This window comes from Patiria miniata, unplaced genomic scaffold (assembly GCF_015706575.1).
Source record: "Patiria miniata isolate m_02_andy unplaced genomic scaffold, ASM1570657v1 HiC_scaffold_29, whole genome shotgun sequence".
Taxonomy (NCBI): domain Eukaryota; kingdom Metazoa; phylum Echinodermata; class Asteroidea; order Valvatida; family Asterinidae; genus Patiria; species Patiria miniata.
This window is the reverse complement of record NW_024037068.1, coordinates 27,365,984-27,383,912: the sequence shown is the minus strand read 5'-3', so window position 1 is coordinate 27,383,912 and position 17,929 is coordinate 27,365,984. Positions and strand designations below refer to the sequence as shown.

At 41.4% G+C, this 17,929-nt stretch overlaps 1 protein-coding gene across 1 annotated transcript; it reads left to right on the top strand.

Moving 5' to 3' along the window:
• Positions 1–2,994: 2,994 nt before the first annotated feature.
• On the top strand, positions 2,995–5,985 carry LOC119735377. The gene is made up of 2 exons (XM_038209075.1): positions 2,995–4,675; positions 5,285–5,985. Exon 1 carries the CDS (start codon positions 3,443–3,445, stop codon positions 4,673–4,675), a length of 1,233 nt encoding a protein of 410 aa, XP_038065003.1. The 5' UTR covers positions 2,995–3,442; the 3' UTR covers positions 5,285–5,985.
• The last annotated feature ends 11,944 nt before the right edge of the window (positions 5,986–17,929 follow it).

Sequence of the window (17,929 nt, the reverse complement as noted above, 5' to 3'; positions counted from 1 at the left end):
TTTTTTTTTTTTTACAGTACAAAGAAATTCGTAGAAAAATTCATATGTCATAAGCAATTGTGTTTGTGTATTGAAAGTTCAACTTTTGGCTAGCAAACTTTATCATTGCATCGATTGCACCACATGAAAAGGAAACAAATACGGGTGTGTTTTACTTCAAACAAAAATCAACATGGCACGGATTTCATCACGGGGCTGCGGCCACTGATCCCGGATCCAAAAACTGTCCGCTTACACTCTCGCCGGACACACAATACGTGCAGTGCGTGCCTGTTTGACTCTGGTCTTGTTTGTGATTATATCAGCTGATTTCTACCTGAAAGATTTCAGGAACTTTCCCTCCACACAATTGCAACATATAATTTTGCACCACACACCATGACCAAAAAAGAAACGCCTGTAGTTCGTGGAAATTTGTAAAAAAAAAAAAAAAAGCAGTATGATGAAAGATAATCAGTGTTTTCGATTTGTCATGCGTATTTTGTGGGACTGTTATAGTTTGGGAAGGTAACTCAGCCACTTTTGATATGTTTGCACTTTATCTGCCAATCCTGCCAGCATACTAGACTTGATACCAAGTCGGTAATTGTTTTACGTAAGGTTATCCTACTGGCTCCACGCACACACACTATCGCTGCAATGCGCGTAGTCTGGTTCCCAGACCAAATGATGCTGACTATTTCTGATCAATTACCCACGTTTTCAATTGTGTACACAACATATGGGAGTATTTTGAATCGCTACACTGCAAAAAAAATTGTTCAGCAATCTAACACTTTTCTAAACACTTTCTTGCTATCAGTTCATAAACATGTTCAAATACTAAACATGTTTTGAGTAAGGATGGATGTACCGTTTAGCAATTGAACATTGATGTTTAGTAGGAATCGACCACATAATGTTTAGCTTCTTGATAGCAAGATATAATGGCTCAAGACAGTTTTAAGAATGTAGCGAATTCTATGCGAACACCCTGATTGGTTCAGATTCTAGAGTGTAGTCTGGGCGGCACGGAAGATCATTCTCATTACATCGAGGGTTTGTAATTTGTATTGTGTAAGAATACACAATTTATTATCGGGCATACACAACTCAAATAAATCAGGTATATCACAATGATACTTTTATTTGTATGCACAATTGACCAAGCTGAGTGTATTGGTGATTGAAACCTCGTCAGATTTGCAAACATGTCCCTGACGTATTTAGAAGAACTCCCCATGTAACGGAATGAATGAGTCCTCATTTGCATAGCGGTGCGCGATTGGATCTCACCGCAAAAAATGCGCTGCTTATGTATTGCGCTGCTTGCATATATGAATAACGGTACCAGGGTGACCTTAACTTGACAACATTCTGCTAAATGCAATTCAAAACTCTACTAGATTTAACAAAAATCTGCTAAATCACCTATTATTACACGAACTACATTATAAAACACTTATACTCACATGCAGATGTTATACAATTTCTTTAAACAAAACAAACATTACAACATTTCCTTTAAAAAAATTAAAATTAAAAAATTAAAACAAATTGCACGTGTCTATCCCGGTTTCCAATGGTCTAAAGTACTTTTCTGTGTACTAATACACGTCAGGGAACCTCGAATTGAAGCTTTTTCAAAACTAATCATCTATAATTTTCAAATCTGCCATAATGTTTCTGTCAGATCACCAATTTTACAGAATTCCGAAATTCGGCTAAAACGGTCACTCTGGCGAGAACGTAATCGTCAAGTCGTTAGATTCGTCGCAACCTGGTCGATTACGCGGTGACTGCATGCTCTATGTTCCGACACCCCTATGTTCCGACAACCTAGATTGTGTTACTCCCGGTTAGGGTTAGGGTTAGGGTTAGGGTTAGGAATAGGAATAGGAATACTGTGCAGTCGGAACATAGGGGTGTCGGAACATAGAGGTGTAACCGATTACGCAGCCGTGTGGTTGGGAAGAGTTATTTTTTAAAGATTACGTAACACTATATTTTGAATGACACTACTTGCACACAGACATGTTCACGTTGGCGGGCGAAATCTTAGAAAAATAATTTCTCCCATTTGGAAGACCGAAGATCTTCATGCAACGTTCAGGGTTTATTTCCCTTACAATGATCCAACTTATGCGCTAAAAATCGTCGTGATATGTTGATTACTTTTCGTTGAAATTGGAAAAACATGCAGGCCTGTCTATGATTAATTATGCAACTAGACAGCGTATAACCTCGAGAAACTGACCAACTATGGCAGGCGCTTTACGCGCGTAATTCGAGCCCTCCGTGTGCGTAAACATCATGCCCACCATGAGTACCATTTTGTACAGGTTGTTGTTTTAAAAAAATCGCGGCATCGAAATTAATCAATCGCAATCTTAGTCCTGATTTCGAAATGAAATGACGTCACGCATGCTTAGATGTATATCAGACGTTATGCAGGAGACCTGACTCTATGGATAGTGGGTGATACTCATAACGGGTGATACTCAGGCTACAGGATGTTAAAGGCAAGCGTCAACCTTGGTTTTCTGATGCAGAAACTGGTGAAAAAAGTAGCAGAATTGTATTTCCACAACATTAGCCCTTTTTTTAATCTATGGATTAGATTTTGTATAAGAGTCATGTTTGTCGAACCACATTTCCGGGGCAGTAAGGCCTATATGTGAAAAAGTACTTTTGGAAATAGAGTTGTGGTATTACTGACAAGGCTGGAGAGATTATATATCGGCTTCAACACGGAGTGATTTATTGACAATCGTCTGATCGTTTTACACGGTGGTTGCACACATAACACACTATAGTACAATTGTGTACGTTGCATATGTAACCAAGGATATACATGAATAGACTTGTACCAGGTGCAGTCATGCGTTATATCACAACAAGAGTGGGATGAATATGTTCGCTCGTACCCCCCCCCCCCTCCCGCTGGGACGGGCTGATGAGCTTCACAGAATCTTGTGAAGGAATTAGGGGTGGCTTCTGGGTAATTTATCATGTCATAATCATGTATAACGAAAGTTAGCCAATGTGCGGATTTCCCCCAAAACGTCATTGCAACCATACAGACTTGCGAAACATAATATCGGAATTCCCATGAGTAGAACAATCCTCAACAGGGAGCAGTTTGACGCGTGAACAAAAAGTTGTACCTTGGACGCACGCGACCTATAATATAAGATCCGCCTAAAATGTATGGATGTTAATCATTACATCATGCCTTATTCAGTCACTGCGTCATGACAGGAACCATCATGTTCCAATTGGCATTGAGGACAGACTTATATAAGAAGGGCTAGACGTCGACTAATTGGCACATTCTGACTTAGCTCATATTATGCGACTGCTGTGCACCGGGCTGCATGCTGCGGTACATCACCTGTTGAAGATTAGACTACGATTTGGCTATTTCGGTAGTAAAACATTTTGACTATTTAGTGACTTAGTCATGGGGGGGAGTGCAGGATCGAGGCTAACAAGTCATGACGATTTATTGAGAGTGAACAACAACTTCGGAGTAGTCAGTGATTGGTTCGAGTCGCACACTATCTCGAAGTGTGAAGATACATTGTGCGTGGGAGACAGGATCGAGTTCCTCAGTGGCACTCTGCCGGGTACGCACTGGGGCATCTACATCGGCGAATGGGACTCCATACCCTGCAATGTAGTCCACTTAATTCCTGGCAACGAACGTGGGGCAGCATGCTCAAATATAAAGAGTTATTTGGGCGTTAGTCTCCCAGCGAGTGGTGATGCACTCGTCGTTAACTCCATCAGTAAATTTATCACGTTTCATGGCGATAAAGTAAGGATTAACAACTTAAAGGATAAAGAATGCCCACCGCTAGGCACGGGATGTATTCGCAAGGAAGTCACGGATCAGCTCAAAGAATTACACAAGAGGTCTTTACGAGAGGAAGTGCACGTGTGCAGAGATTCATTCACATATTGTGAGGACTTTGTGAACTACTGTCGATACCACATCCGCCAGCCGGGGGGCGGCATCAAACAAGCAGTTAACTTCGATCCGAGCGACGAAAACGAAGAAACTGGCTCAACTTCGACTTCCTCAGGTGATAGTCGCATTAACAAATTCCACAGGTTTGCAAGCGAAAAGTACAGAACGGCTGTTAAAACCCTCAGACGTGCACACGAGGGCTCGGTAAACTACTTTCGATACCGTTTCTGGTGCATTAATTACCGGCTGGTCAGTGACTGGTGCAATGACCCACGGTCATTGCCTCCATTTACTGTAGGTGACAGGCTGGAGTTCAGTCGTACCGGCCCGTATGCACACTGGGGCATCTACGTCGGCAAATGGGGGGAATACCACGACCAGGTAGTCCACTTCGCCCCGGCGAACGGAAACGGAAGCATGTTCTTCACGAAAAAGAGTTGTTGTTCGGAGTCTTCGGCGGAAGACAAACCGGTCATCCGTGTACAGTCAATCTCGGAAATCCTTCTGAAAAGGGTCAGAATCAATAACAGCAGAGATAATCAGTGGCGCCCCTTACTCAGGACAGGCATTTTGGATGCCATCCAGTATCATATGAAACGTCAATCAGATGGCCACACGCCGGTGTACGGTCTTTGCTCCAACAACTGCGAGCACTTTGTCAATCGGTGTCGGTATGGGGAACATCACAGCGACCAGATAGCACGGTTGACACCCTGGATATAGGTAAGTAAATACAGTTTTTATGTTGCGATAAAAACATCTCCAAACTATTAAGGAATTTAAATCGCCAAATAAAAGCTTGAATATCCACAGATGGAACAACTTAGATCAAACAATGTACCAGAACAAAAATGAACAAGACGGTTTAATTATGAAACTGTGAAATGAATCTAAATGAACAATGTCAATGGTTTAAAAATAAGAAACTTCAATAAAGTATACAGAAAAAAAACAGTATACAACAGTTGCTTCTTAACTGCATTTTTCGCTTGTACAAAACCTGTACATACTGCCTGTGGGCAGCCAGGAAAGAGTGGCATTCTTAAAGATATCAAAATGACACTCATCGTGTTTTGGTAAACACGATATTGTTAATAGTTTTCAACTTATTTGAAGCCGAAAATGATTTCCATTTATTTTGTATATTGTTGTTGATTTGAAACAATGGCCCAGGTATTACCCTTTTTTTTAGTCACGGCACCCGGTTGCGAGTCCCTTTACATGTTAAATGTTGCCCAGTTTGGAGAAACACTAACAGACTGCATTGAACGGGAGGCTAGCTGTTGTACCACTGTTTAATCAATCGTTGTTTTATGTGTGTTTGTGTTTCAGAGCCACACCGAGCTAAGAAGGTAAATGAGTGATGACACGGAGCAGTGTAGACTACGTCATTCCTTAGACTACCGTGTGTCTAGAATACCCACCCCAAAGTTGTCCTGATCAGAATTATCCGGATTTTTTGGCTGGTTCCAGAGGTGCCCAGATATAGTCTTCTTTGCATCTTACTGATTAAATCGACTCCCTGACTGCCACTTAAGAATTATACTTGCTCAAGTTTCAACTTGAACCAGAGGTTTAAATTAGGATAATCACTTAAACGCAAATGGTTGGGCGGAGTTCTGCCCATTATAAAGCAGGCGCATGAGCGGCGAAAAGCCATTCTGAATCTATTGAATAAATTGTGTGTGTTCCGTTATCAGCTTGCATGGCTTGCCTTGCCTTGTCTTGTTTTAAATTTGGGCGACAAAACAAGTTTTAAATATAGGAATTTCAATTGGAAAGAGCCGACACTCTTGTGTCCGTGAAAGGCGTCCAGTTACTAAACCCCGAAAACATTGTCTATATTTTACACCCTTTTCTCAAAATGTATATACAGGGTGTCTCAAAAAATGTAGAAGTCAAAAATAGTACTTTTTTTTTGCAAACTTATCCACACTCAACCAAAAATGAAAGTCCCCCATTAATACTTTTCTGTCTAACTCAAACACTACTGGGCACGTCTTGCTCAAACTACGACTAATCAGTACAGAACTTCCTCAGCAATCCATCCATACTCTTTGTTTGGCCCAAAACAGTGATAATGTGTACACAATTATGCAATTTATGACAAGTTGTACTGAAAAAAGTTGCACTTTTGTGTTAGTGCAAGGTGAGTGTGAACCACAACTTGCACGTATACAAAAGTGCAACTGTTTTCGGTATCATTTGTCATAAATTGCATTAATGCGTAACATTTTCACCGTTTTGGGCCAAATAAAGAGTTTGGCTGGATTGCTAAGGAATTTCTGTACTGATTAGTCTTTATTTGAGGGAGAGGTGCTCATTAGTTTTGGGGTTAGACAAAAAAAGTATTGGAATGCGGGACTTTCTTTTTGGTTGAGTATATATAGAGATTCAAGATGAAGTCAATTTTCTACACAATGGTCTTTACCTCAATTCAATTGGAAACACCAGTCCAGATTTAAAAGTCCGAAAATATCAAACTCGGCGTATTTGTAATTAAAGTAACACTTGTATTAAATAGAGGAAGGTTGATAATAGTTGCATACAAAAATCGTGCTCTGAAGATTTTCAGAAGATTTGGAATTTTTTTAATTTTGAAGAAACCTAAATTTCAGTTAATTAATTATTTGAGGTTGATGATAGAAGACTGGGAGTAAAATTAAAAGTGATTAAGGTCGGTTGACATTGAACATTTCAGTGGATTGTAAAAAGGTGAAGATTGAAAGCTGGAATTTAAGAATTAAGAAGATTTTGCATAAATATCAAATTTGATTGGAAATTTGGTTTGAAAATCAGATGTGAAACCAGAAATTTAATTTGATATATTTTTGAAGTTGAAATAAGAGTGTGTTATTATATTGTGAAGTTTCATCGAATATTTGAATTGGTATATTGCAAAATTTGAGACTGTTAGAGTTGCAAGTGAATTTGGAAAATTCTGGATTTTGGAGAATTGGAATGTATTGGAGGTATGAGGAATTCAAAAATTTGGACAATTTTGAGAATTAGTTGAGAATCGATTGAAATTGGAAATTCTCGTAGTTGAATTTAGAAGTGATTTTGTTTTTGAGATTGTTAATTTATTGAAGCTTTGAGAAACCAAATTTGGAGGATTTTGCAGATTGAGAATTTAATAGAATTGGAGGAAATACCTAAATTTGTAGAAGTCAAATCATAGAAATTGTTTGAACTGCAGTGATTTTATATCTGAAATTTTGGGCTTTTTTGTAAATAAATTTGCTTGTATATTGTATATAGAATATTGAGAAGTGTCTAGTTGGTTTTCATTCAGTTCATGGGAGTGTATGGCATATTTCCTCAATTCTATTTTGTCCGATGGAGTCACTAAAAGTGACTGTGTTACAGTAACACTTTATTTGAACGAAATTCTATGCACACATCCCCCGTAATAACATTGCTGTTTACTTTAAATAAATGTTCAGGATTGAACAAACTCCAAATATGCTTGCTAGAAATGTGGTGGTTATTCCCTTGCAATGTGTTTGCTCGGGTGCCAAACACTTTTGAGTTTCGATGTGTGAGTCTTTATAAGCGGCGCGGTGAGTGTTATTAAGCGTCGCTGTAAGAGTCGTTTAAGCGTCGCGATAAACGTTCTTAATTAAGAGTCATTTAGTGTAAATAATTAGTAATGGACCTTATTCACGAGAAAGCCATTTGGGTCGTGTTTCCTGAATGTATTTTATAAATTGTGAACTGTTGTATGGGATGTTGCCAAACTATTATGCTTTCTAGCCTCAATTTCAATTTGTTTTGTAAATGTGACTTAAAACATTAGGGTATGTTTGTCACAATTAAACAAATCCACCGTCAAAAATATTTTGTGTGTGTGGGAGTAATACTTTGTGGGATGAAAGGACTTTGGGAAGTAACCAAAATGGACTGGACATTTTATAGCAGGTCCGTTGCCATGGTAACAGACCATTATGTATTTTGGTCATTCTAGGCCAATTTTGTTTAAAAAGAATAATGTTCTGCTTTGTTTTATTACTCATCAATAATAACCTAAAAGATAAAATTATGAGTATGTTGGCATAAAAAAAAAGGGTTTAGCAAAAACAAAAATGATATATACAATAAATTGAATGGTTTTCTCGTTCACTTACACCAAACACTGTCGAAGATCAAGCATATATTTTGAGTACTTTAGTGAGATACGGGATAGAGCTTTTGCCTTACCTTTCAATCCTGACTTGAGATTCAGTAAAATGCCGTTTTGCCGAAGTTCCATTGTATGAGCATAATGGTTTTTTTTTTAAAACAAGCTCTTAAAACGCTGAGAGACAACACAATATTTGGCAAATTGTAAACAAAGGTTTTCCCTCCTGTGAGCCAAGATCAGACAGTGTATTATTATAAGTGGAATAATCATGGTCCAAAATGCCTCTCAATGGCCTTTGTTGGACTTCTTCAGTACGTGAAGATGGTCACGTTGGAAGTGGGATCAGAGTGCTGCACAGGTTCAGCATATTCGAAAACAAGATGAACATAGTCATGTTGTGAAGATTGTCACGAGATCTTCTCTGCGAACACCACATTTTTTAAAGCGACTAAGACTGTGGAGGCGTCTGCTACCCTTAGAAATCATTTCTTGAATCTGGGTGTTCCATTTTAGGATTGTTGTGAATCCATACTCCTAGCAACTTAAATTTGGTTTGGTCATAATGTCATGTGTATTATTTCCAATATAAAAGAAAGTCGTTCAAGAGATTGTTTTCCAAAATAAAATTGCATAGTTTTGCCTTTGGATGGGTTGGGATTAGATGTGTTGACTTGGTACCAGTGAAACATTCTGCAATATAACTAGTAACACTAGCTAGATAGCCTAGTAACACTATTGTAGCGCAATGCATTGTAATGAGGGCGCAATTCAGTTACTTGCTGATAGCCAGCGATGTGCGCGTGCTCTCACACAGGGGTGCATACCAGTAAATCGGTCCGAAATTGCCTGCGCCGGCCAAATCACGATTTGCATGCCCTCAAAATCTTCGGTATTTGAGCATGCTGTGGGCCTTGAAGCAGAATTAGGCACTCCGGACATCTCACCTGTGTCCCTTCTGGTGAGTCACGAGACTTCTTGTTCTGGCAGTGGTCTCTTCCAATGGTTGCTTCTCACTGTCCTTCCTAGCTGAAGAACACACAGAATTGCATAATGATTACTGCATACTGTCATCACACAATTAATGTTGGGGAAATAAGGTTATGGGTGAGTCTGTCACACACGCATTCTCTCATTGCATTCGTCTACAAGTATCTCTGTGGTTTTCTGCGGGGCCTGGCGGGATTGCGCCGTGGTAATGGTGCTGCAAGCCCGCCGTCATTTTGTGCTATTCTGCTCTGTTGTCTGTTCTGATAGCCTCCGTCTTCCGCCTGCACCCTCTCCTGTGGTAGGTCTGGCGTTGGAAGGAATTCAAGCTCACTTTCCTCGTAAGGGATTGAACTCATCGGGTTCTGCTTGGTTCATCTGGTGCATCACCCGCGTCTAGTGATGATGGCCTCTTGTCTCGGTGATTCCCCTGTCGGTGCACTGCCTTAACGGCTCACCTACATAGGGTTTTAGTCGGTTGCAGTTGACTACCTTCTTTTTCCTTCTTTTTCCTTTGGGTCCTGTTGGTGACATCTAACAATTTGTGCAGGATGAGGTAGGGTCCCTCCCATCTGCACTGATGTTTAGGTGATAGCCCCTTCGTTTTGGCAGGGTTGTGTAACCACACAAAGTTACCGGGCTCTAGTTTGGGTAGTGTTGCTCGTCGATCATACGTTTTCTTTTGCCTTCTGGCGATCTGCTTCAAGAAAACTCGGGCCCTGTCAGGTCTCCCTGCCGAATACTCTTTGGCCTGGAGCACCCAGCTAATTGATTTGTCCCCCATCTGCACCTCTCCCATCTCCGTGCAGGTGATGTTAGGTGAAATGTTCACGCTTCTCACTCCTGCTAAAGGAAATGCTGTCTCTGGCTCCTCATGTTCTTCTTCACCTACAGGGGTCGTCAGCTTTGGTACTTCCTCCCGTCCACACTGACTGCATGGGATACGCGACAAACCGTCTGCATTGCCGTGTGAGCGTCCTGCCCGATGGATAATCGTGAAGTTGTATTCACTAATAACCTGTAGCCAACGCGCCATCTGACCCTGTTGCTCTCAAAAGTTGAGAAGTCAACGTAGAGCTCCGTGATCTGTCCTTACAGTGACCTTTATACCGTTAAGGTACTGCTTCAGAAATACGACGACTGCCAGCAACTCACGGCGCGTCACACAATAGTTGTGTTCCGCCTTAAGCCCGGTTCATACTTCACGCAAAAGCTTGTGCGAAGCGAAATTCATGTCGTCAACAATAGTGGACGCGCTTCGAATGTATTGTTGACGTCACGAATTTCGCTTCGCTTTCGCTTTCGCGTGAAGTATGAACAGGGCTTTACTAAGCGTTCTACTAGCATAGGCGGCCACCATTTCCTTCCCGTCCATCACCTGTGATAGGACAGAGCATATCTCTACGCCACTCGCGTCGGTATCTAGTATGTATACTCAGCCTCTGGGTCAGGAAACTTCAAGACGGGTGCCTACTGAAGACTGTTCTTCAAGTCTTGAAATGATTCTTCGCATTCACTCGTCCACTCGAACACTCTCCCCTTTTCCGTCAACGGACGAGCCCTATCAGCAAAGCTTCGGATGAATCTGCGGTAATAAGACGCTAGTCCTAAGAAACTCTGCACTTCCCTCACCGTCGTAGGTGTAGGCCAATCCCGTACAGCTATATCTTCGCCGGATCTGTCACAATCCCATCCCCAGACACTACGTGTCCCAGGTACAGAACACGCTGCTCCAACAAGTGGCATTTCTTTGGTTTAAGCTTAAGACCTTCCTTCCTTAGTCGCTGAAAGACTGTCTCAAGGCGACTCAACTCCTCCTCCAACGTCTTCGCATACACAATAACGTCGTCGAATAGCGTCTCCCAATGCAGTCCGGCTAACACCCTCTCAATCAATCGCTCGAACGTGGAGGGGGCGTTGCATAGCCCGAACGGCATTACTCGCCAGCTGTATAAGCCTCCACGGATCACGAAAGCAGACTTCTCCCGGGCCTCGTCGTCTAACTCGACCTGTCAATGGCCGGAAGCAAAGTCCAACGTGGAAAACCACCTGCTGGAGCCTGCCAGCGCGTCTAGTGAATCGTCAATCCGGGGGAGCGGGTAGGCGTCTTTAATTGTGACTGCATTGAGAGGACGGAAGTCCACACAAAATCTCTTACTTCCGTCTTTCTTTCTCACTAGGACTACGTACGTTTGATGCCAAAGGGCTGTCCGAAGGCTCAATGGCGCCATTCTGCACCATTTCTTGCACCTGTCGCTGCATTTCGGCCTATTCTCTTCTTTATGGGTCGGGCATCACCTGTAGTAATGCGGTGGCGGACCAGGTCTGTGGTTCCATCGTTGCGTCTATCTCACACTGCAACGGAACTCCTCCTTGGGTCCCCTGCTGTCGGCATGCGGTCGAATGACCAGTAGGCGTCTACTCCGTTAGACGTACTGCCCTGCTGCCAGCTTGTCAACTCATCTACCGTCCGCGACGGGACGCCTATCGTAGACGCTGGCGTAGGCGCTGGTGCAACGGGATTATAGAATCTTGTTCTGGGTTTTGGGGTAGGCCTTGGTGATGGTACTGGTGTAGTGGTGTCTGTGAATGGGCGTCTTATCTGCCCTCCTCTGTGCTGCCTCTGACTTGGTCTCACTTTGGCGTAGATACAACCTCAACAGGCGATTCTACGCCAGCAGCAACTCCTTAATCTCTGTCAGATCGCGGTTCTCGGCAAGGGATTGTTGTAAGTCGTCCTCGCCCTTCTGCACGTCTTTTTGCAGCAACATCAGCGGCCGCCATGTTGTTTTGTGGTAGTGGTAGATTGTTGGGGTGATCCCACTTCTGACACCAATTTGTAGCGGTACTGCCCTAGGATGACTGCCCGGACAATAGAGGCGAACGGCACTCTACGGTCGGGTACGCAGATCCGTTACGATGGAGATTTACCGCCGGGCCCGAAGCAGACTACCAAAGGATCACCCTCACACGCACTCTCGCTCACACCACCCAAGCGGACTGACCAGGGGGACTGAAGATTATTTATTCGCCTACACAGGCGCCTCGCCTATCCGTCACCTATACAGGCTACTCAGCTGTAATCCAGCTCGTACGATAGGAATTACTGACCTATTGATTCGGGAATTATAAGAGTGAATTGACTAATCAATCTAACCCACACAAAGTGTGAGGCTCCCCACAGTGAGTAGATAATGATTGGCATGATTTTGTAGATCAAGGACTCGGCGGGTCAACGAATACCCACCACACACGCTTGTATAAAGGCTTCCTCTCTATACAGCAGCCACCGTGGAAAAGAGAACGACGCTTAGCGTGCGGCGGCTTTTGTAGGGCGCGCACTGTAAGCTGGTGCCCCCGTACCCTGTGCGAGAGCACGCGCACATAGCTGGCTACCAGCAAGTAACTGAATTGCGCCCTCATTAAAATGTATTGCGCTAAAATATGTTCTTTTCATTACGTGGAAGTTATCGAAGAGTATTTCCGGGCGATAGGTTTGTGTCACAATACAACCTAGCAAACATCACAATGGCGTCTGTCGTTCATATATACATGTACATAATTGTAGTAGGATTGTCATGTTTTCATGCAGGTAAGTGAGTCAACTGAGGTTTATTTCTCTCAAAAATACTTTTCTTAGAAAGTATCGACCCCTGCATCTTGCTTTGGATCGAGTTAGGTTGTTTCAACTTAAGGGTCTAGTTGTTACATGTTTCTTTATTTTTTGTTTAATTCATGTTTGACGTACAGTTTCCAGTCAGGGAAACATACCGGATGTGACAACAGTTTCAAATATGGCAGTCATTGCTGGGAGTTCAGCTACGCTCAACTGCACTTACATGCAGACTGAAACAGCCGACGATTACTTGCACTCTCTGGAGTGGAGAAATGGTTCTGATGGTGCAGACGTCGGATCGTCTTGGAGAATTGCTCGAGTTTTTGGCAGAGACTCAGTGGTTCCAGAGTATGCCGGTGGTTTCAATGCACAAGAGTACACCGTGTCACGTGATTTAGGCAGTAGCACCTTAACCTTAGTAATCCAATCGGTCGACTTTGATGCTGATGGCGGAACTGTCTGGTGCCGTGCTACGTCCAGTCGAGGTAATCAGGATGCTGACTCGATTGATTTGACGGTTTTGGGTAAGTTGAACGTTATGAAGGTTGAGAATTGTCATTGTTTTTGCTTGTTTTTAATTGTGCATTACCATATGCACGTATACTTCTGTAGACAGGGGAAGGTTTTAATTTTTAAAGAAAGATTCCAACCCTGCAATGGATGTGATACATATTCGGATAAAAAATATTCATAGGCCTACTGATTTGATATGTCGTGAATTCCTGAATTACTCTACGTATACGTACCGTACATGTACATGTTAATAAAAGGTACATGACCTTTTTCTGCAATCTGCTTTAAAAATGTATAATTAGACAACCATTCAAAGAAACAGGGAAACTGACTAGGTGCATTATAATCATTTTAAGGTTGAACGAGCAAATTGACAAATACCCCTCTTCCGGAGCACCCCCAGAATCCTATAGTCTTTTCAACTCAAAGAAGACTGACCGAGTGATTCCACTCGATTACGAAATTGTTATCGCTCGTTATAATGAGAATGTTGATTGGCTGAAGCCTTACGCCAACCACACCCTCCTCTACCATCATGGGAAGGACCTGGATCCACCTTTCTCATTCTATCATTGACAACCACTTGAAAACGTCGGCCGGGAGGCGCGTGTATTCCTGCTACACATCACTACCTCCTACCACAGGCTTGCAAACGTAACTGTATTCACACAACAAACAGATCATTTGAGAGGCGGATGCTTTAAAGACTCACTGCAGTTTGTCGAGTCTGCCAAGAAGGGTGTCCCTTGCATTAAAGTTCCCAAGAGGCAGATATACTGGGGAAACTTGAAATTCGATAAGTATCGGAGGAAAACGATACCTCGATTTCATTTTTTGCGTGTATTTAGTACACATCAAAGTCAAACGATAATTCGATAGACTTGGTCATTATAACCTTTACAACTGCCGACACTCTTGGACATATGGTTCCCAACAGTTGGATTTTTGCCCAAAGTAATCCAACAATATGGTTATTTAATATTAATGTTGTGAAAAAACATTTCCAATGACTTTTTTATCCAACATTTTTAGAGCCTTAATTTTACTTCAGAGATTAGTTCATGAAACGTGTAACTTAGCCAGATTAACAAAACAGTTTGTGAAATATGGATGTACATTATGTAAGATCTTCACCTGTCAAACGTCTTGTAACGTCCACCGAGCGGTCTGGGGTCGATTTGGATGATAGGGTTGTTTAAGGACTGAAAAGTGTGCTTTTAAGGGTAGACGTCCTTGTGTTAACTGCTTGTACACTTTGACAAAGAACACTCCAGACACCAGCTATTAACTTGCAAATAATCTATTCCGTAGTTAATCAATGGAGTATGATGCGAACAATTATAGTTACTCACTATAGTTCTTATTTCTCACTATAATCCTTGGAGGTCTGTGTTCAATCGCTCTGTCGATTCAGGTTGCCACGTGCTATTGTTTTAGCCGCCAACGCTTCACGTTTCAAAGTACACAGCTCTCCAAAGGCAGACCAAAATGTACAACGCTCCCGCGCGCTTCGCCATTTCGAAAAGGCGCCAAGGCAACCCAATTTGCATAACGAAAATAAAGTGCTGGCGCTGTGCTAGCTCCATCCAGTGTGGCGCTATATTTAATTTCCATTCAACCCTGACAACAGTGAATTTCCGGGATCATAATAGCATTACCTTCTGATAATGTACGTTCAACAAGCTTTAATAGAAGGCTTGTCAAGCACGCGATGAGCAGCCAGATCCAGATCAAGAGACATTCAACGCTTCGGCCAACAGCAAATGCATGTGACGGGAAATGGCGTCAGTAGAAAGTTTGTACCTGGTTGCATTTGTGTTGACCTGCTTTATGCCCGGTAGGTATTGACTTTAAGTGATTTATACACAATGAAACCAAAAATAGTACAGTTACTTATTATCTTTGATTTTCACAGACTTTGATGCACTGATATGTAGTGGACTTATTTTGATCTTTATTAAGAAAAGGTTTTAGACTTTCTAAGATGAAAGATCATGATTTACTTTAAAAAAAAAACACCACAATAAACATTATATGGAATTCAATTATACACATCTTTAACAAGTGCTTGATTTGAAGAGTAAACTGTTTTCATCTGTATGAGGCTGACCAAGGTAGTTTTTGACAGGTGTTATATTGTTAAACACAATTTAAGAACAAAATAAAGCGAATAATGAAGTTTAGAAATGTGCAAATTGTATTTTAAAGGGATATACCGCAAAATGAAGACTTTGGGGTGACAAATATAAGCACGTTTAGGGAAATCGTTTTAAAAAGATTGCTTTTGTGGACCGTTCACAGGTGCCCACTCCCAAGGTGTAGTGATGCCAGAACGTGTGTATGGTGAGGAAGGGGGTGTTGCTACCGTCAACTGCAGCTATGAGGCTGGAGATAAGTCTTACTCTCTGTATCTGGTGCAGTGGAGGAAAGGTGACGAGGATTTTCTCTCCGCGACTCAGATTGCTTATTACGTCAGAAGGGAACCTGCGACTCCAATATACCCACTGGAGAATTCAAAGTACACCATGTCCATTGACACCATCAACAGCAGCAGCGTGTTAACCATCTCTTCACTTGAGCTTATAGTTGATAGTGGGAAGTACTGGTGCTCTGTTGTGTTTCAGAAATCGGGCTTTACGAACCAAATTTATGAAGGCTCAACCTCGCTAACTGCTGTTGGTGAGTATGGCTTTATTTTGTTGCCAGTTTGACTTGCTTCTTTAATTGTACATCATTGTTCCAGGCGATGATGACAACTGCGCGTAACTCGTTGAGGTTTCGACTTTGGACCTTTGCAAAGCCTTGCTAACAAGTGTATGCACCTGCAACATACAGACCGGACGAAAAACCAATGCCAGGTTACCAAAGAAACAGAAAAGAACGATCATTTGTCTCCTGTTAAACTAATTTCCCGTTAGATCATTTCGCATGTTCTGTGTAAGTCTGGGGACAACTACAACGCTTTAAACACTCAAAGGCATATTGAATCATTGGCATTCATCCCAAAAGTAACCTACTGAACTATTATCAAACATCACCGTGAAATTACTCCGCCTGGCTTGCTGTCCCTTTGAAGAAATGATCGACAGAAATGAGAATCAGAGGTTTGTGCAAAATCACAAAAGGGTATTGACGTAAATAAAACAGAAGAAAAGTAATAAAACCAAATAAACACTAGTTTAAAAAAGTAAACAACACGATCAATCGATCAGTGGAAATAACTTATAAAAATAATTTATAAGAGCATTCTTGGAAATGTTTGCACTCTCGTCGTTTACTTTTAAAAAAATAGGATCGAGTTCAGAGGTAATTTACTTTTTGCTGATGAAGAGGAAACATAACTAATTCTGATAAAAGAGTAGCCTACTCATGATATCGTAATTACTCTATCTGTTCCAAACTGAATCATTTTAAAAGCATTTCTAAACCGGGAAGTTCAAGTTTATAATGGTGATGTTTACTCCGTGCCTCCATAGTTAAATTCACTTTGTGAATTCAAGGCCTTTGTTGCCGGAAATAGACAACAATGCAGTATAGGTGAACCCCAGGCCGCAACGTGAATAGCAAAAACCAGATTCACATGGGTCCTGGTAAACTGTAGTCTGTGGACCTCTCACTTTCAACATTTCAAAATGGCACCGTCCCGGATGTCCTGCGCCTCCGCTCAATGCATTATCGTCGCATTGCTGTTTGTAATTCAAGGTAAGAATTATTAAAGAGTGTTTATGATGATTTAATTAGGAGCAGTTGAGATATCCAGGTCCCCCATTTCTTTTGGATGTATCATGCAATACCTAGAGTGGGCAATATATCGTAGTCTTTTCGTAGTCCCATTAGTTTCCGTTTGAATAAGAAACGTGTTCGTCAATATTCGTTCTAATTGTAAATATGATTGTTTATTTCAACTTTACGTTGACATATTTTGAAGAGGGACTGTGATGTAGAATGTTTCTTTTGACATCAAAGGACATGCTGAGATTTTATATAGTGGACAATACCATAGGAAACATGTTCATGTTGTACTTATGGAAATACATTATGTCAATTTAGATCATCACTATCCAGATATATATTTTTTAATGAACGTTCAAGTACATTACGTTTTCAGGTCAATTTGATTAGTTTTTGAAACTCGAAACAAGGAAATTCAATTTCAAAATCCAGATATACTTCGTGACCCAACACTTGACTTTTTTTTTCAATTCACTGCCTTTTTTTTGGTGGAAATAAAATACACGATAGCACTCACGATATACACAACCAAACAACAATAGTGAATTAGGTAGGCCTACAAACAGATTTAAGTAACGCATAGCCGTATAGGCCTCCATGCAGTTTTGGATGAATGGGGGGGGGGATGACTGCTCTCCTTTTTGTTCCATCTTTGAAAAGTGCATCTCCATCGGCATGCTGTCTGTGATAGATGTACATAGATGATAGATATACATGATGTACATTTTTCGCCCTAAATAATGTCGTAAATAATACATAGATTTGAAAAATTCAGTGGGGTGAAAATAGTTACTTTTTAAAATGTGTATACACGTACACATTTGTATACATATTTGAAAATACATATGCCATATAATATGTCAGAAAAATATGAATATCGCTGAACGATTCTTGTACATGTACTCACTTGTGTTTTTGCACTTCCATTCATGCAGTTGGTGCCCAACCAATTGTGTCAGGTGCATCATGGGTTATTGTTGGCATGACAACGACCCTGCAGTGCGCACCG

Excerpts from the sequence above, each read along its gene's own strand:
- LOC119735377 (XM_038209075.1), top strand. The coding sequence starts at position 3,443 with ATGGGGGGGAGTGCAGGATCGAGGCTAACAAGTCATGACGATTTATTG.